Source organism: Cavia porcellus, unplaced genomic scaffold (genome assembly GCF_034190915.1).
Source record: "Cavia porcellus strain 051 isolate PalLab524CR breed Dunkin Hartley unplaced genomic scaffold, mCavPor4.1 scaffold_23, whole genome shotgun sequence".
NCBI lineage: Eukaryota > Metazoa > Chordata > Mammalia > Rodentia > Caviidae > Cavia > Cavia porcellus.
The window spans coordinates 28967833-28988491 of record NW_026947506.1 but is presented as its reverse complement, the minus strand read 5'-3'; the positions used below and the strand labels follow the sequence as shown (position 1 = coordinate 28988491).

Genomic DNA, 20659 nt, shown 5'->3' with positions numbered 1-20659 from the left:
GAGGTGACAGAGGGAGCTCAGGGCTCCTGGAGGCAGGGCCAGACCTTACCGGACTTCAGTCTAAGGGCCACAGGTGACACGGGTGAGTCTGTATCCACCGGCACTTGCTGCAAAGACTACACTATTTTACACCCCTCTGCAGCCTCCAAAGTTTACCAGTTTCCTAGTTTTAACTTCTACATGCTGAACTTCCTCTCTCTCCATTTTATTACCTGATTCTTATTAAACCGCTTTCTTTTTTTCCTGGCCCCCACTTTGTTTCCACTGGATTGAATGTCAGACTCTTCTTTTAAGGATTGGGCCAAAAAGATAGATTCTCACATGATGTAAGTTCTCCTCTATGCTGCTTATTTGTGTTACCATGGTTTGCTTACTCAGACATGGCGTCTTGATGGGCACTTAAAGATGGAAACTTAATTTTTCTCTTCTAAGGGTCAACCAGTGATGCCAAAATGTCACCTTTATCATTCTAAGCACAGGACTAACAGAAAAATTCATGAATGTGTTCTTCATCCTCTGCTCTGTTCTGCTATCTAATCACACGTCCCTGTGCCGGTCCAGTAATACTTTTGTAACATACCTCATATCATGTACAGTCCCCCACCATCTACCTTTGTTCAGTTAGTTAGTTACCCCGTAAGAATCTTGCTGCTTTTGAAATACGAGATTGGCTTTTCCCGGGATTTTCCAATAGACTATCGAGGCTGCAGACTGAAGGAGGCCCATTACCGCCCTCACCATCTGCAATGTTAACACTTCCTGGATTCCTGGTGTCTCTAACGTTCCCTTCTGAGCAACTCTCCTAGGCCCCTTTAGTTCCAGGAATGGCAAGGTGCTCAGAGACACAGGGACTAAAACTACTTAGGCAATGGTGAGCCCCAGAATAGAGGACCTCCACAGAAGCAAAACCTCCCTTACATGGGAAACTGCCCCAGGATAGGAAACAAACTGTCCCATCAAGCAATGATGGCTGTCACAGAACCAGTCCTGAGTTCTCCAGCTTGAACAGCTATGCAAACCCCAGCCTTTGCTTCTCTTCTGCTTTCTTATAAAACCAAACTTTCTGCAGCTCCTTCAGACAGGCCTCAAATGTCTTTAACTATGCTTCCTAGTGTGGCCACAGTGATTAAAGCTCCCTTCCTGCCCTTCAGTCCTGACTGGAGTTTTGGAGCAGTGGCCCAGCCTGGTCTTTGAACACCACCACCACCACGATCACCCCAGCCTACTAGGACCCAGAGCTTTCACCCTAAAACTCTGGTGTGCAGAGTCCTGTGAACTAAGGGATACCACCAGGAAGGGAGGGAGGCAAAAATGACCTCGAAGACCAGCAACCTTCTAAATGCTGACTGAGGCCAGCCATGGTGGTACATGCCTGCAATCCCAGCACTCAGTGGCTGAGGCAGGTGGATCACCAAAAGTTGAAGGGCACTCTGGGCTACACAGTGAGTCCAAGATTAACTACACTGCATGAACTACACTGCTGAGACACTGTCTCAAAAAACAAAACAAACCAAAAAAAAAAAAAAAAAGACTGAAACTTACATAGATTTTTTTTTACATAGGTCTTTTTTACATAGATTATTGAAGAATTTGAGCAAATACCAACAAGACTGTTTACCATCATTCATAACTGATTTTTTTATTTAAAAAAATTACAGGGAACAATTTCCTTTTATAAAAGTACTGCCTGTATCAAACATTTTGTGTCACTGTTAATTCCACTGAAGAGCTGCCTTTTTTCCTGTTAAGGTGTTAATTCCAAATGATGGGATGCACACCCTTAAAATGGAAAGTATTCACCATTTATTCAATTGTCAAAATTAAGATTACTGAGAAGTTTATTGCTTTATGGCTGGGCAAGATGCTACTAGCACATTTTAGGTAAATAATATTCTTTATTAAAAACTATGAGGTCATTCTGTTTAAAACTTACAGGATAATTCACAGAAAATAGATATATTTATTCAAATTACACATTAAAGGGCTGGATTACTAGCTATGGACATTATAGGGGAAGCAGCTCTTTAAAGAAATAAGACACGCACGGATTGGTCTGTCCCAGTATCTTTTACATAATTGAAATGAATAAAACCTAGAAGATCAATGCTGTTATGCTATGTTCTGTTAGGATCTTAAAAAAAAATCACACACTTAGTAGTCCATTTGTGCTTAAAACACTCATACGCATGAGAAGCTTAAAGAATAGGACACCTCTGTACATCATGATCAAAAGAAAGTTATAAACTTTTTTGAAATTGCACTGTTATTAAACCACTTTCCTAAAATCAGAGCCTCTTTACAGCTGGCACAGTTTTTAGGTCTAATTGGCAACCGGGGGAGGTCCCTCTGGTATTAGAGAAGTAAAGAAGGTGGTGACAAAAGACCACGCCGAAGCCATCAGTCCAGGCCTCTGAGCTGTGCTGGTGTCTTCCCCTGTGTCTTCTCCACTCTCATCTTCCAGCCCATCGTCCATAATGCGCTCCTTTCAAACAAAACAAGAAACACTCTCCTGAGCGAGCTGCACCGCCAGCATCAACTCACAGTGGGAAGAGACAGGCGCAGCTCCTCTTTGTAAAAGGGCAGGGCTAAGGGCACCTAGTGAGTGAAGGACACACTGTCACTGCAAACCTGTGTGAAGCCCAAAACTGGTCTCTGGACATTCAAGTTTAAATGTGAAATCAATACAACATAATATAATAAACTCTCCCTATGTGTATAACTTTCTTCCCGGGCTGTTTTAAGAAAGAATGTTAATCCTTTCCCATTTTATTCTATAATACTCAGTATTATAGTCTACACTCTCCCAGTTGAAACTACCACAGTCGATGTTAGCTTTTCTTCACACACCATTTCATAAACGCTTAAGAACAGCCATGCTCTTTTCATCATGCTGGTCCCACACAGTGCTAAGGAGAAATCTTTATTTGACACCTTCAATAACATACCATTTCTTCAAGTTCTACATTGTTGGCATGCTGCCCGTCATGGTTAATTTCTATATTGTTGTTGGGAGCCCGCTGCTGACCTTCTTGCCTAAAGGGAAACCATCCAGCTTGATGTCTGTTCAGGAAAAGAAGACAAATTGCCATTTTTTCATCCTAATAGTATAAAACATTAGTATCCTACAAAAGAAAAACAAACTGCCTTCCTCAAAGCAATGACAGGAAAACAAAAGCCAATTCAAATCTAAAAGTCTATCAGGGACTTAACTAGCCCCATGTTAGATACAAAAACATATTAGGCATCACAAAATCTTTTTCTTTTGTATTTTTCAAACTAAAACACAACTGGACCACTTTTGTCCCAAAAAGAAGGTAACACAAGAGAAGAATCAGTCTTATAAGTACAACTTGCTATCTGTATAACCTAATTATTAATGATAATTATCATTAAAAAGAACATTCTTATGCAGAAGTACATTGACTATTCCGAGTTCTAAGTAACTGAAAAACACGTCTCCTTGAACTAATGCTCCCTATAAAACACACTGAACAAAAATCCTGCTTCTAAATAATTCTGACCAACACTCTTCTTCAGCACAGCCCCGGCAGCGCTCACCACCCTCCCGCCTGCGCTCACAGCACGCCAGGGGCTGTGCTGGACCGGCTCACGGCCACCGAGGGAGGGCCAGGAAGCAAGCAAGCATCACTCACAGATACACCAGCAGCATGGCGCCCATCACCATGACGAAGCGGCTGAAGGAGGAGTAGAAGTACACGATGCTGAGGAGGATGGCGGCGCGGGAGAAGGTGTACACCCAGTCCAGCCAGTCGCGGTTGAAGTCATCCTCGTTGAGCGCGGGGCCGCCCTGCGCGTTCACGGGAACGTTCTCGTTCGCCGCCTGGTTGTCCAGGTTTGGGGCCGGCGCGGGCTCCTCTCCGGGAGCGCGGGCCAGGTTTAAAGGCTGCGCACTGGGAGGCAGGGCTGCGCCGGCACCCAGCGTGGCCTGCGCCGAGACCGCGGCTTGGCTGAAATTGGCACCGGAGAAAGAAGCAGCTCACCACACTGTGGGGTGACCGCCTCCCAGGAGACCCAGGTCCTTCTTAGGAACCTAACGGGAAAAGCCACAGCTCTTGCGCCTTCTTAGGCACACTCAAACTCCGGGAGGAGCAGTGCCCAGCGAGGAGCAGTGCCCAGCGTGGGGTGGCGGCTGCAGAGCTGCGAGGGCGCCCTCTCCACAGGCAGCGAGGGTGCTGGCGGAGACGCGGGCAGTGGGGCGCCTCTCGGCCCTGTCTACCCCACTCCTCGCAAGCACGTGATGAGTGTCCAGAGCTCCGCTGCTCACCACCCTTCTGTTATTCTACACGGGATAGACATCTTCGTCCCCTGACTCTCCCCAGCCCCAAATGTTTTCAAAGGCTTATATAAAAAATGAGTAATTATCCCCTGTATCTACTGTTTGTGAAAAATGACTCGTGCTACCATTTGAAGATAATAAACACATTTTAGACAACAACTCCTCAACCCCAATCCTGATTTTTTGTGAGCTCTATCTACGAATCAGTATCAATCCAGACACTGCTACACATCACCAGGGATCAGAGAGAGGGGCAAGGAACAGGTTTAACCGACATGAAATGGAGGTGAAGCCTTTTTCCTTCAGCCAAATAATTTAGAATTCTGGTAGCTGCTGAGTTGTTTGCAAATTCTTTCTCGTAATAATTTTCAGTAACTAATTAAATATATCAGCAAATGAAATCCCAAATCAAGATATCTGAGCTGAAACTGGAAATAAACTAATCCCAGAAGGAGGAGGCGAAGGCCGCGGGCTGGCGAACTCACTACTGCAGGTAATACTGGTGGGCGTACACCTGCTGCCACCACAGCATCTGCAGCGGGCTGAGCGCCGGGTACGCGGGCACGGGAGCGGCGGCCTGCCCGGGAAACTGGTGCTCCACGTTCCTGAGGAAAGGGGGAAGGAAAAGAAGTCTGTTAAGGCTTCACAAGCTGGAATCTGGTACCCCGCTTTTTATTTCTGAAGTACAACTCAGTCATTCACAAAATGTTTTGAAATCTTACAGGAGAGAAAAAAAATACTCAGTTTTCTTCAAACAAAACAGAACGTCTTACTTAAGCTGACCCTGACTCCAAGTCACCTACAAAATGTCTGGCAAGCTCCAACATTTGTCACCTTCTCGCTTCAGCACAGAAAGCCAAAACTACTTTCATTTTAAAGAATTTTTATGAACCAAAGCTTCAATGTAAACTTCATGAGCAAATTATTTTAACAAGAGAACTAGCCAATGATATTTTATACAGTAGTAGTAATAAAATACCATTAAAAATACAGGCACTAGTTATAAAATAAAAAATTACAAAAAACTACATAAATAGCGAAACATTTTTATGCATATATAAAGTAGGCTGAAATTCTATTCAGTAAAACTTTTGGAAGAGCCCACGGTATTCCTAACGCCTCTTTTTCCCCTTCTCTAAAACGGTACTAATGATAGACTCTTCCTCAGGGGGTTGTTACTGTGTTCAGGATTGTTGGTTGTTTTGATTTTTTTTCTCCCAGAACACAACTTCAAAGTGTACCAGGGCAAGATTTGGAGGACTCATGGACATCAACCCAATTATAGGTTACACACATGAATTTATGCATTTGCAGTAACTCTCCTTCTCTTTCTACTATTTGAATTTTATCTTGGGATGATGCTAGTTTGGTGGATTCAGAATGAATGAATTCATGAATTGCAATTTTATACCCTGAAAATTGTTCACATATGCACACGGTGGTAATTTAAAAGTGCTTATGAAGTGAGAGCTCATCAAGAGACTCTAGAGGGAAAAGGATTTTCCCAATTTATAAGCAACAGAAGAAAGAAAAATGCAACCAACATGTTTGATATCAAAATCTGGAGACAAGAGCCGGTGGGTGTAGCTCAGTGGTAGAACACCTGGCTACCATGGAAAGGCCCCGGGGTTCTATCCCCAACATTAAAAAAAAAAACAGGAAGTAAAGTTGCAAAATTTAGACGCAGTGCTTAGAAAAAAATTGCAACACTCATTAATACCTTTTCTACATAAAGAGCTCATGGGCCGGGGATATAGCTCAGCGGTATAGCACTTGCCTGTCAAAAAAAACCCTCATAAAACAGAAACAATAATTAGGTCACCAAATGCAAATTAAAGCAAAGACAGCTTTTTATCATTTGCCAAGTTAGAAAAAAACTAAATGAAAATATAGTATTGACAAAGGGTATAAGTAAAATTCAAGTAAAATTGGCAGTAAAAACTGGGACAAGCCTTTAATAAACAGTTTTACAAAATAAAGACCTGTAAAAAACATTCTCTTATGCCCAGTTAACTGTCCAAGTAATTTTGCTTCTGAAAATTAGCTTACAGAAATATGAAATAAGGAAAAGCCTTCATATCTCTGCCCTTTGTACACAATTATCCCTCTACAGAATCACTCAGAAAACCTGCTCCCCCTCCTCTTCCTCCTATTAGAGGGGGGAACTGGAGACAGATACAACAGATTATTAATTAAAACTCTGAGAACCTTATCACTGCACTTACCCCACGATGAACATGCCTGATTTTAATTCCTCTCTGAGGGAATATACTCTCTAAGCTACCTACTTTGACCCATTCCTTCCTCCAGCAATCTATCCTGAATATAAAATAATAAAAATGTGACAAAAACATGAAAGGATATACACACAAAGCTATCCATCCTAGCACTAATTATGACAAGGACAGGAAATAACCCAAATATTTGTCAACAGGAGATCAGATGTTATAGTTTATGCACCCAGCGAATTAGCATGCAGCTGTAAAAAGTGATCCTCTGTACTTTTTTGGAGTATCTTACTGAATATTTAAGTGATATTTGTTAAAAAGCAAGATGCAGAAGAACAGGAATAATATGCTGCCCTTTGTGTGATAATGAGAATATATTTACATATTTGTGTGCATATATATGTGAGTATCTGTATGTATACAAAGATACACTTTCTTAAATTTTCCGCAATGAAGCAATAAAAAGATAAAACTAAAAAATAATGAACATAATAATAATGACAAAGTATTCTAGGCAGTGAGAGAATTGGGGAAGGAATAAAATGAAAATGGGCATCTGAACACGTTTTGGCATTGGTAGCATAACAATGTGTTATGCAATTAAGAAAAAAACCTCAATAAAAAAAAATAATAAACATAGTGATACACACCTACAGTCCCAGCTGCTGATATGGCTGAGGCAACCGGATCACAAGTTTGAGACCTGTCTAGGCCACACAGTAGGAATCTATCACAAAAAAATTTTTTTCTTCTTTACAAAGGACTAACGAAGTAACTCTGTAGTGGACCATTTTCCTAGCTTGCACAAAACCCTGGGTTCCATTCCTAGTATCAGAAAAAATATAAGACAATCTGTATGGCTACTGAAAACATGAGATATAATCTACTGTGGCTGAAACTGTTGTTACTTAGTTAAAATACACACACACAAACACTCCCACTCACCTGTGCAGGCACATTTTGTCCTTGGGATACTACAGGGGAAACCCTACAAATGCTGCCTCTGAGGACGGCAGCTGGACAGCTTGGAGACACAGTGAAGAAACCCTTGTGTAGTCTTCTGCTTGTGTTATAAAGAGGCACCATGCCTGTATGTTTTCTCTTAGCAAACAACTAACACAAAAAACGGCCACTTATTCTGTCTCTGACCAGACTCTGTGCTTTTATATAAAGTATTCACAAACCTTTAAATAGTCTAACATAACAAGTAATTCATAAAACGAAGAGAGAAATGCCCCTTGATCATACTTTCAATGGAACAAGGACACTGGTAATGTATCAGTGTAATGTATCACACTGGTAAGTAAAGCAAGTGTATAAATACAAATCCTTCAGCAATAACTACTGGCAGAGTAAACTGTTACTACTATAATTTTACAAGTCTTAAGTACCTCCAAAAATAGGAATTGCTTTTTCATCCTCTGTCCTAAGATAATAATTGTCATTAGGGAAACATGTGGCAATGTTGATTACAGTGAGGTTGGGTAGGGAAAAAACTCAGCCTAAGATTTAGGCTGGAAGACCATCTCAGTCCTTCTCTGCCATGGGCTCACACACCACATACCCCTTGCCATCTGGTGGCCCAGCCGGCAGGCACTGGCTCACACTGGCTCATGGGAGCTAACTGCTACAAGCTCAAGAACTGTGGGAGCCAACCGTAGCAAGTTGAAATTGGCCACGGTGGGTACATTTATACCACAGAAAGCAACAACTTTATCTCATCCTGGAAAAGCCAGCTGTTGAGCATTTTCCAGCACAGGCCTGCATGTACTTCTGCAGTGCATCTCACCCCAATGCAGTTGTAACTGCAGGACACAGCTTTGGCCAAAGAATTCCAGTGAATGTGACAACAGCACAAGGCTTTAGCCTGTCCCCTTGTGTTTCTGCCTTTTCCACAAGGAGAACTCAGCCTTTCTCTGATCCTCAGAGAAAGAGAAATGGGAAACCGCCCTGACCTGACTTACAGTCTGACATAGAGCTGTCCTGGTGGCTGTGGGTGTCCTGGGTGACAGAATGGTGAGCAAGAAAAGTAGCACGTGCTGTCACATGTCACTGAAGTCACTACACAGTAAAACCTACAAACACAGTACCAACAGAAGAGTGGATAAAGAAAACTGTACAAATTTTAAATGCTGTGGGTTTGTATTTGATGTGAAAGTATGTCCAACCTATGTTTTGCTTTTCAAAAAAGGTTAATAAAACAGAGTTAAAAGAATGTTTCTATTGAAAAAGCATACACAGCCAAGTGTCTGGGACAGCTCCGATGAAGAGACACTGCCTGTCTGCTCCTCACTGCCTCTCTTTGCCCACAGAAGGCCCACATCTCCCTGCAACAAGGATCAGCTTGACGAGGGTCCGGGCGGCTGGTGACGACACTTTCCAGGCCAACTGGCTCTGGTGAAAAGGAGCAAAAAACCAAGTTTGCCAGTTCTGGGCGGGGATTTAATGGGTCAGACACAGATTTGTCAGGTTTCATGTCCTCCTCCCTGCAGCTGACACTACAAGCTGCCTGAGTCCTGGACACTTACGAAAATGTTAGTAAGGCTGGATGCAGTAGCCATGCCTATAAAGGCGGCTACTCAGGGTAAGGTGAGAAGGTGAGGAGGGAGGATTCTGAGACTGAGGACAGCCCAGGAAATTTAGCAAGACTCTGTCTCATTATAAAAATAAGTAAAAGTAAATAAAGAGATATAGCTGAGGGTGGAACACTTGTCCAGCATGTGTGAGTAGCTAGGTCCTGGGTTTAATCCCAGTACTGTCAAAGGAAAATAAAAAGCTGTTTCTAAATTGGTGGGCTATACATATTATTTACTTTAAAAAATCAGATATGAGAGGAGGGTGCAACATGCAGTTTTCAGATTTATTATAAAACAAGGCTGACACTTTGCAGGAGAAAGACTGAGTAAATAAAACTGGAGGAGCTGGGAGTGCAGCGCAGCAGCACAGTGCCGCCGGCAAGCACCCGGCCCTGGGCTTGATTCCTGCCACACACACAAACAAACAAAAACTGGGTATTTTACAAATTAGGCAGTAACTGTCAGAGTACATAAATAGATGTGCTGACCAACAGAATGAGTCCATGCGTTGGAATTGCATCAGGGTGACTCTGCGAATGGACAGCAGTGTGGTGCCATGCACACCCTGCTTTGCTTGCTCTGCTCATGTTTCCCACGGAGATTAGTTCAGCACGAGCTGTTCTAAAGTTTGGAAACGGGGAGCAGAGCTTTTATCTTGATGGAGAGTGTTTCAAGGTCATTAAATTATTGCTCAGGCACCTTTATGACCAAGACTATGTTAAGCAAAATTTACCTAAAGACAGATATACAAAGGCTTCAGTAATAAAAATGGCCACTGAGAGTACTAAGTTAGAACATATTCACTCTTAAACTAAACAGCGTATTTATTAAAGTTTCTCCCCAACTGCTTTGTCAATCACAAAAAGCACACTCTCCAAAACTATTTTTATTTTTCAGCACCTCATACAGGCACTCATTCCTTCGAAAGACTCAGGATACAAAGCTCCCAAATGCCTTCACATGGTTTGCTGAATGACGACACAACATTCACTTAGAAGAACGAATGCATAAGTAATCACTAACACATCACTATGTGGCACTTCACATATATTCTTTCCTCTCACACTGAAATCCTGCAAGACAACTACTACTATACTGAGCAAACCGAAGTACAGTAAGAGACTTGCCCAAGCGAGTGAGCCAGGCAGGCTGACCCCAGAATCTGTGCGATCACTAAGCAACACTCATCAGACACTAAGTATTATCCATACCGTAAAAGAGCCCCTACATGAACCTTGAACGTCTTTGACGAGTTTTGTTGCTCATCATTTTAACACTTGCTATTGCCAAAAATACTGTTTCAGGTTTTTCTAATCCATTCAGTGCACCTCTAAGAGCTGAATGTCTCCCATGTTTTACTGATTTCCTTAGCAACTTAAATTTTCACAATATTTATAGTCTTATTCTAAAGACCTGAAATCTTTTGAGTGTTTCTTATTACAAATGCAATCACTATAAATACGAGACACATCTGCAAATCTTCTCATCCAGAGACATCCACCATGTACATCTTCCTAGGCTTATCTGTAATACTCCCACCTTCCATCATGACCCATGTAAGTGAAATCACTCTGTACCAACAAAGAGAAACTGGACTGTCTGCTGCCCAAGGGGGGAAAAAAAAAAATCAACATTATAAAACACTATTTTAAGTTATTGCTCTATCACATAAACTCTGAGAACATGACTTTTTAACCTGCAACCTAGATCCAGCACCATCTAAACACTCGTTTTGGCAGGAAAGACTTCACATTTAAGATATTTTTCTATATATTCAGCTTTGGGTTTCTATCCTAAGGCATGAATTCAGATGAAAGTACCTGAATGCTTACACTCGTTGGCACAGCAGTGGGTAGCTGCTCCCCTCCCCCTGCAGGACATCACCACTCTGGGTCCTTGCCCTTCCCTCCTCTCCAGGCTGCCATCTCAGACCTGGACCTCGACCCACGCAGCCACCCAGCTGGAGGTTACAGTGCAAAAAAAGTACCACTGCCTGTTACTTCTATTTACTTCAAAAACTGAGAAAAAAATACTCCACAACGTGCTGTGCTTTCAGACACAGTCGAGGCCCAAACCACATTCACCAAGTCCATATTCTGCAGACTGTCTGAACGGTGGAGCACAGCTGTTGGCTGCACTTCCCAGACACCTGCCTAACTCAAGAGGCCTGAGGTGACAGCAGAGCAGAAGGCAACCACGGCAAGCTTCCTAAGGAACCTCTTCCACAGAAACTCTCAGCACAGCAGAGATTCCGGATACACCGCAATGGTGCCACATCCTTGTACGCCAACATGGCTTTACTCTAACCTACCTGTCACTTGGTGTTAAGGCTGAAATTAAAATGTCCCCCAAAGTCTCCTGTTTGGAGATGGGGCCTGCTTGAATGTGGTCACTGGGAGCAGGGATGTGCAGGACTCCTCCCTTCTCTCTCTGCTTCCGTGTTCCGTGAGTTGAAGAGCTTCCCTCTGCTAGGTCCTCCACCTTGCTATTTCCGCCTTGGAGCAAATGACCACGCATGCACAGAGACCTCTGAAACTGTGAGCCACAATAAGCCTCTCATCTCTTAAGACGCTGCTGTCAGGTACAACTAATACACCTGCTTAAACCTGCTTGATCAGAACCACCTGCAGAGCTTTTTTTTTAAATTTCAATTTTAAAGAAAATAAAACTATACAATCAAAACAAGATAAAACAGTAGGAAATCTGTAATAGTTACTATATTGCACATTGTTGTCCTCAAAAAGTTGCTTGGCTTGAGGCTTGCAAAGTCAATTAAATAATATGGTCCCTCCAAGTCAGCTGGTCTGCAGAGCTTTTTAAAAACAGACTGCGAGTATATGCCCCCTCACTCATCTGCTGCCTAAGGAGCTCTCTAGTGATACTGAGACAGGAAGAAAGAAGTGACTTCAGTTACACAGGTGCTTGCTATTCAGTGTGCTCCACGCATCAGAAGCATCAGCATCAGCTGCACATTTGCTAGAAATGGGAATCTCAGGCCTCATCAGACCTACTGAAGCAGAACCTTCATCTTAACAAGATCCCCAGTGATTAGCAGGAACGTTAAAGACTGGGAAGCATGCTCTCAAGATGATCCTCATGCACAACCAGCTTTCTAAAGCGCTGCTCTCCTTAGCCCTCTAGTTCTCAAACCATAAAGCAGATACATGATAAATTTCAAGTCTATGTTAATTACTGCAAAGAGGTACAATAAAAACCAAAAGTATTTTTTTAAGGACCTCGGTCATGACCCACAGGTAAGATAATAACACCTACCCTTGCATTACATATGGAAACTGATGACTCTGTGCTGGGTTGGTGTGTGCTTGTGGGAGGGCACGCTGCCTCAATCCTTCTGATGAAGAACCAGCGGCCAAGGATAACATTTCTTGGCTGGACGATGGTGTAGTCGATCCTGAATGATCTGAACTCTACAAACAAAATGTAATTACTTTTTCAAGGAGATTTAATTCACTGCAGTCATGAGATTACAGACATGCTAAAAATATATTCATGAAATCCCTCTGTAAAATAACTGAATTTTGCAAATTTACTGATATGAACCTTATATTCAATATAACAGCTATTTTAACTTTAATAGGATTTAAAAGATTAGAAAGTCAAAACTGCTCAAACAATACTATCGCATTTATCAATGAGACAAAGCTGAATAACAGGATAATAATATATATAAACTGCACACTAAATTGTATAGATTCAATCAATGTATGCAAAGCTCCTTTCACCATGCCTAACAGAAGTGCTCAATAAATATTACTGCTTACTGAGTTATTTAAACAGTTCTTATGCACCAGGTACTACATACCATACTATTGCTAACATACTTGTTTAACATACTAAACATACTGGGAATCAAAAGATCTAGACTCTGATACTGTCTTTGGCATTGACAAAGACCATAATGATTCACTTAACCTCTCAAGAGTCTCTGCTTTCTTAGAGAAAATGAAATTGAACTAGATCTTCAAAATTCCTTTCAGTTCTAAAATTTTAATAGTTTGCAGGTACTATTTCAAATACTGTTATTTTTATAAAATAAACAAGATATCCATCAGGACTTCTTAATTCTCATGTTCAAATGAAGTCAATAATTCATGGATCCAATAATCTTAAATAATGTAATTCCTGGAAGACCACCTCAATTTGTTGCTGCTAGAAAACAGTTTATCAAGAGTTTTGTATAAACTTAAACCATAATTATATTTTATATAATTTCAGTTCTCTCACTTTAAAAAGCTGCATACAATATTATTTTAACATCCTCTCCAGTTTTACAAAATAATAGTTTACCTGTATTGCCTACCAATTGAAAGGATCTCCTTTTTTATATCTACTTTCCTAAACTCTGGCCTAGAAAAGGTCCTAGGCACACAAGTTTCTTAACAACAGCTTTAAGATGTTATTTTGCACAAAGAACAGACTAAATATTCTCATTCTTCAGGACATAAACTGGGGAAGGCCTTTTAGGGCAAGCTTTCTCATTAAAAGGAACATCATAACATGGTGTTCATTAACATAATTAGTAGACAAAAAATTGCTAGCTCTTCCGCTCAGCCCAATTTCTCTGGAATTAATGATTTCCAACCTTAGTCTTAGAACGTTTATGAGACTTTTTAAAACACATGGTTAGATTTTCTTAAACACATTTTGTAATCCCTCTGAAATTTCTAAGCCATGAAAAATTTAGGAAAATTCAACTTAACTTTCCTTTGATCCTTTTTAGATTTTTATAACACAAAAAATGTATGCATACTAATGACACAAAATTATCACTGAAAAATCACTACAGACATCAGTCACGGGGTTCTTGCCTAATAAAAATAGAAGAATTGCTACTGTATACAAAGGCTACACACAAAATTGCAAGCCAATGCCAATATTTGTTTCTTCTTATGCCAATGCAGAAAGCCTATGAAGATCCTTGGGTATTGTACAAGGCATATTTCAGTTTAATGTAAGCTACATTTCTATGGCCAGTGCTAGAGAATACTTACCATGGAGACCAAATTGACTAAATATAGCAAAGAAGCAGTTAACTAATATCTACTAGGAAATAATTTCAACTAGGTGTCACTCCTGCCACTCATCCCCTCAAGACTTAACTACATTCTTTTCAAGAAAAGCAGAATGTGCAGAATATAAATTCTCTAGTTTCCCAAGCAGTTAGAATAAGCTGCCTCTCAGTCAACATCCCCTCACCCCGACACATGTAATACAAAACTTTCATGGAGTCGAACATAATTTAACATAAAATAATCTGGACCAATGTCTTCCAAACTTATAGAAAATGTCTAAATTGAAGAGTGCAACTTATAAAAACTTTCTAAACCAACGTTAGGCAGTAGGAAAACTAAAAAAGGTGAGATTAACATCCAAGTCCAAAAGAGACAAGTACATTAAATAACTCTTCCTCTGCTGTTGAACATATGCACTCAACCCAGTGGTTTTTAAAAAAAAAAAAAAAAAAAAAACACAAAACCTTTGATCAAGTAATCTATGTCAAGAACATTTAAGGTAACTTGGAATTTAAACAATGAAATCTATCTTGGACAAAACACAGTACACTACACAAAGTGTCTTAATATTTCTGAAACTTCACTGACCTGAGTATCTACACTATTGATCCACATCACAATACTGTTTTCTAATTATTTCAGTGATTAAACATATGGAGACTGGCTATCCTATTGACCTGCCTTTCCAAATATTATAACTCACGGTAAACAAGCTTCAAGATAGCATTGTATATTACAGCTCTAAAACAAATTCAAATCCTTCTCCTAGCTATTCAAAACAACTTCAAAATTTCCAAGTTCCAGTTCTTCAGTTTTCCCTTTAGTTTTTAGAGGTAAAAAGGAGAATCAGACAACTTTAATATTTTCTTCACCCAAGACAACTCACAGAACTGCTGCTGGATGCCAACGTTTCATGATTTTCTTTATTGGTGCTGGCTTTTGGAGAACTGGGAGGAGTCCGAGAAGTACATACTAGATGCACCATATGATATTCATCTTGCTAAAATTAAAGAAGATTACATTTAAAAGGTTACATTAGGAAATGTACAAGTCAGTAGCTAAGTTGAAATACTCAACTCAAAAATTAAGTTCCTTTTTAGACTAGCCATTTTATTAGTAATAAACTGTCATATTTGAAGCTGAGTTTACCATTTTATTATTTGCCTTTTGAATTGAATGTCTTTTCTTCATGCTTGAAAAAAGGTCTAAATATTGAGTAACTACTCAGTAACTAACATTAAAAAAAATTTCTTTGCATATCAAGCAGTCTTGAAGCAAACAATGCTGCACAGTTCCCTTGAGCACCTAACTTTCACCTATGAAAGTCACCTTGAAGCTTAGGCCCACAAACAGTGAATAGTGAGCATCAGTACTGATAAAAGAAATCCAAGTCATTTCATAGGGCTCTCATTTCCTCAATTTTATCAAGGTGAAGTACAGCCTTTTACTGTTTTAAGTCAAATATTTTTATCTGTAACATTCATACACAAATATAAAGATACATGTGTTCTGCATTCTGTAAATATTCCGTGTTTCCACAATCCTACAACCATGGTTGAAGGAAAACAATGTAAATTATGATGAAGGTTAGCATTTTAAGCTCAGTGAGATCATGCATATATTTATACTTAAATGCAAAACAAAGAGGATGGAGAAATAAAAGCAAATAAAGGAAAATTGAGAAAAACGATGAATCAGTGCTTTAAAAAAAAAAAGAGAAAGAGAGAGAACAAAAAGAATAACAAATGAATGATAAAGAGGGCAGGAAGAAAAGATGCCCAGTGGTGAAAAAGGAAGCAAACCTACTAAAAACTAAGACTTGATTAGCAGCGGCCTACCATGAACCCAGAATTATGCTTGAATTCTCAGGTGAATCCAAGAAAGCTAAGGTCAGCACTGTCCTTAGAGGTTCGCGGTATGAAGAGATTAGACTAGTGGATTAGAGCACAAGAGAAATACACAAAGCAGTCTTTTACAGAAAGCTGAGCGGTACCAACTACCACTGCTTTAGGCATTCTGAGAAAGAAGTTAACGGGTAAGAATGCTGAGGAAAGGCTGCACCGAGACAGCGCAGTAGGAGAGAAGCTGAGCAGGGCAGGCTGAACTTGCTCATTTCTTAGCTCCTGAGTACAGAAGAGTAAAAAGCATCCAAGTGTAAGATGTTCACACTCACACACGTACATAGTTCCAAACGGTCACACTAATCACAGGTAACTCACAGCGTTTATTGACTCTATAAAACATTTTATACTGAAGCAGATAAAGTTAATGGCAGTATTTAATTTCTTTGAAGCTACAAAAACAGCTCAAAGTTCTATTCAGAATGTAAACATGCTGCCCGAAATGTATGACATAGGGGCCCAACAGTTCTTTCAGCAGTTTTTATTTGTATGTTTTTATCTTATTTGTTGGTACCGGGGATCGAACTCATGACCTCGCACTCACCAGGCAGGTACCTTATGTCGCTGAGCTAAATCCCCAGCCCTCAGCAGTTTTTATTTTGTCATCTTATCTGAACTAATTTCTAACACCGAAAGCCTTTGAAAAAGTATTCACATGCAGGTTGTTCAAGCTGCCCTTGAGATAAAATAATAAATGCATCTGTATTTTCAAAGAACAGAAAGCAAAATATAACAATAGGAGAAAAAACACGCAGAACACAGGGGTCTTTAGGACTATTTAAGGCCTTTGAAACTTCCAAGCAGGCTATAATGGTGGGGACTTGTCATTACACATTTGTCAGACCCACGGGATGACCACCACCACGAGCGAGCCATGACATAAACTGCAGACATGGAAGGATAACGTGGCGATGCGGGTTCATGATCATAGCACCTGTACTGCTCTGGTGCAGACATCAATAGTAGCACAAGCCATGCATGGATGGGGTCAAGGAACGCAGGAAGAATCTCTGGGCTTCTCATTCAATTTGGCTCAAAATTTAAACTGCTCTAAAAAATAAAGTCTACTAGCCAGGCGTGGTGGCTCATGCCTGTAATCCCAGCACTTGGGAGGCTGAAGTGGGAGGATTGTTGCAAGTTCGAGACCAGCCTGGGCTACAAAGTGAGTTCAAGGCCAGCCTGAACTGTATAGTGAGCCCTATCTCAAAAAAAGACAAAAAAAATTAAAAAATAAAATAAAGTCTACTGTAAAAAGAGAGAAACTGTACCATTTTTGAGGAGGTACAGATTAAACACTTCAAACTATATGAAACCACATAATAAAAATGACAGAAGTCATACTGGCAAAGCCAAAATGTCAACCACCTACACAGAAGGAGTATGTTAGAACAAGATTTTTTTTTCAGCTTTCCACAGATGATCATAAATATACAGATTAAAAATAGATCTTCTAAATTATATCAGAATATCAAGAACAATATTAATAGTTAAGCCAAAAATTATATGCAAAATACAAAGCTACTCAAGTCTTCTATATTCAAAAGCAAAATACAGCATTCCAAGTGCTAAAAAGTCCTGAAAAATATAAACTTTACAAATACAAGCTAAAAGCTGCCATTAAAATAATTAACATCAAGTATATTGTCAAAATTCCATGTTGAAATATATTTTAACTCTGGACATCAGAAAGCTTGCTAATGAGTACACCAATTCAACTTCATTCTATTTCCTGTCCTGCAGTTAACTCCCAGTGCGAGCAATCTGTACTAAAACACCAACAAGTTGGGACAAAAGATTTGCATGTCATCCTTGCTCAGGGGCCATGCTAATCTTTTCTGTATTGTTCCAATTTTAGTATACGTGCTGCCGAAGCAAGCACAAGTTTGGACAAAAGATTTACAGGAAAGATTGTTCAGTCAATCTTTCACCACTACCTGGACATTCTACTCTTACACTACTAAAAGGCAATAGTGTTCTTTTCCTACAAAGATAACAAATATCTGGATGCAAATATATAATCCTATTTCAAATTCACCTATCAGATAAATTGCAATAGCTACTTGAACTAATCAGAAATTTATCAGGCCGTTCACTTTCTAACTTAATTTTTACCTGTAATGCTACCCGAAAGAGTTGACCTTAAATAAGAACAGGACACATCTCTCACATTCTAACTGTGTATTGGTTTCAAGTGGAAGAAAAGCTTACTTTTCTGAGAATGTCTTTCAGCTGCAGATGATCGGGAAGCAGTCTGCCCGAATACACCAATCTCTGATCCTTCGTCAACTGAGAAATGGGATAAAGAAAAGAATTCAATTTCTCTAATTACACAAATTTAAACTTGGAAAAAACACAATTCCTTTTAGGGACAAAGAAGCAGAAAACTGACAAAGTTTAAGAATATTTGTTTTTCAAAGTCCCACTTAAGATATTTAAGAGCTCAGAAAATGGCAGCATATTTATAATAAAACACAGGTAATTACCATATTTTTAAAAGTTAGCAAAATAGTAAATTACAAATTTGTCTTTTCAGTTGTAATGCAATGCAAGTATGACTATCATTAAAACTCAACATTAAACAAATGAACATAGTTGGCCTTTGATTTCTAATCACAGTGTAAAATTTTAAGATCATCAGTTAGTTTGTATTGTCAGTACTTTTAATCTGAAATATACACATAAGACTTATTTTCTTCTTATGAACAATTCAGAACAATGTATTGGTTTTAGTTCTGGGGCCATTTGAATTCAGTTCTAACTTTAGGTAACTATTCTAGCTTTTATTGTTCCTGCCACTCTCACAAATACCTTTACACATTTTCAAAAATGTGAGACTAAAGAAAAAGTAAGCCTGGGATGGTGGGCCAGCACTCAGGAGGCTGAGGCATGAGGATCATTGTGAGCTAAAGCCCAGCTTGAACTACACAGCAAGACCCTATCTCAAAAAAACAAAACAAATGAAAAATCAACATGAATGCATAAATACGCAGTTGTCATCTCTATATGCAACTCAAAACAAATGTATGTTCTGGTTACTTGTCATATTTCATATTTAATAAAATCTGCCCCTGTCCACTGTTAGCACTACCATTAGCTCGGTGCACACAGTAGCAAGCGGGCTGCACACCTCTGTGAGTTACTCCATGCTCTACCAAAGAGTAGTTTTTAGGCTGTGCCCTGCTCTGAGTGACTCCATTTTATACAACAGCAGTTTGCTTCATTTTGAGTGCAAAAGTGTTCACAGGATAACCTAGTAACTCACCTGTGCAAACAAACCACGGCCAGCAAGTTGGACACATCAAACTTACGGAAAAAAAAAGAACAACTTCCAGTAGACAGCAGTCAAGCACAAACTGATAAATTTATGTCAGTAATATAAAATTGCCACCTGTAAACTTACCAAATTAAACCAAGGTCACACAGCTGCATGAGGCATCTAATACCTAAGTTACAGCAGACAAAACCAAGCCAGGGAGCTTGTCAAACACATCAGAACAACCAACCGCACACCCTCTTGCTAGATCTTATCAGAGGACAAGACCCAGCACTGGGGACTGGCAGTGTCACACTGACCTGTCATCACATCAGCCCACCTGGGGAGCATGTCATGAAGTTGACAATGAACTCCAGCTGTGTGCCTCGGCTTCAGCTCAGCTCCATCTCCCTGCTCCACGCAGCCCATGCCAACTGCCTGCTGTCCAGACTCAGGCTCTGACCAACTGCGCCCCAGCAGCCTGGAGCCTCCTCCAAGCAGCTCGGCCCGTCAGCAGTCTGATCTGGCCATCTAGTAACATCCCGCATCCCTGCAGACCCCCGCCTTGGCAGCAGTTTCTTCTCTTCAAGTCCTCCAGCCACCGTTAACCCTCTCCTCGCTGTTCTGTAATCTGTGTATTACTCAATGGAGTAGGATGTGTGACTTGAGTGTTACAGACATTAGCAATTAAGACTGGAAGGAAAGAACCTGCAATCGCCTGGCTCACTGGCCATCAAGTGAAAGAATGAATCTTCAGTCCCCGGCCTGATAAGGCTGAAGAAACTGATATAGGTCATGAATTTATGGATAACACTGTGAAAAAGACACAAACGTCCCTGGTCTGTTAGTGACATAGCTTGCTCATAACACAACTATTCCTTGATTTCTACTAAAATAATTCAATATTAGCTGTATTAAGCGTTAAAATGAAAACCCAAATCCAAGTCCCAAGTCACAACTATAAAAATTTTCAAATAGACAATACATACAACATGGCTACAACAAAATGGCCACATATTAAAAACAGCCACAATACAAATTGTCATACTGAGTAAGATCTGTGGTTTGGGCATCCTTACACCCAAAGAGACCAAGAGAAAGGTTATCCTTCCACAATACTTAACTGTTAGGAACAATCTAGCTTCCCCTGGAAGCAAATTGAGTGTACCATTCTTAAAATGTGTAAGTACAAATTCTTACTATAAGCAACCCAAAACAACACAGGAGTTTAAAATAGGTACCACAAGTCTTAAAACTTCAATCAATACATAGGACCACTGAGAGGCCCTGTGAGGCTATAAATTACAGATTTGGTCTTCACTCCATTTCCTGCCGCGTGGCCCCTAAGTCTTTGGAATCTCAGCGAAGAGG

At 40.2% G+C, this 20659-nt stretch overlaps 1 protein-coding gene and 1 non-coding gene across 3 annotated transcripts in view; both read right to left on the bottom strand.

Moving 5' to 3' along the window:
• Positions 1-1613: 1613 nt before the first annotated feature.
• Herpud2 (HERPUD family member 2) overlaps positions 1614-20659 on the bottom strand; it is a 37290-nt gene continuing 18244 nt past the window's right edge. The window contains exons 2-8 of one of the 2 annotated variants that reach the window (XM_063233969.1): positions 18244-18321; positions 15021-15134; positions 12375-12529; positions 4783-4902; positions 3654-3968; positions 2946-3060; positions 1614-2482 (exon numbers count right to left, since the gene is read on the bottom strand). In XM_063233969.1, the coding sequence (XP_063090039.1) occupies positions 2321-2482; positions 2946-3060; positions 3654-3968; positions 4783-4902; positions 12375-12529; positions 15021-15134; positions 18244-18321 (1059 nt within the window). In that variant the 3' untranslated portion in view covers positions 1614-2320. Of the gene's footprint in view, positions 2596-2945; positions 3061-3653; positions 3969-4782; positions 4903-12374; positions 12530-15020; positions 15135-18243; positions 18322-20659 lie in introns of both variants that reach the window. The other variant, XM_063233970.1, reaches the window with a different exon arrangement.
• LOC111756942 (U6 spliceosomal RNA) lies at positions 17812-17914 on the bottom strand. The gene has a single exon (XR_002791336.1). It is a non-coding gene; the product is annotated as a U6 spliceosomal RNA (small nuclear RNA).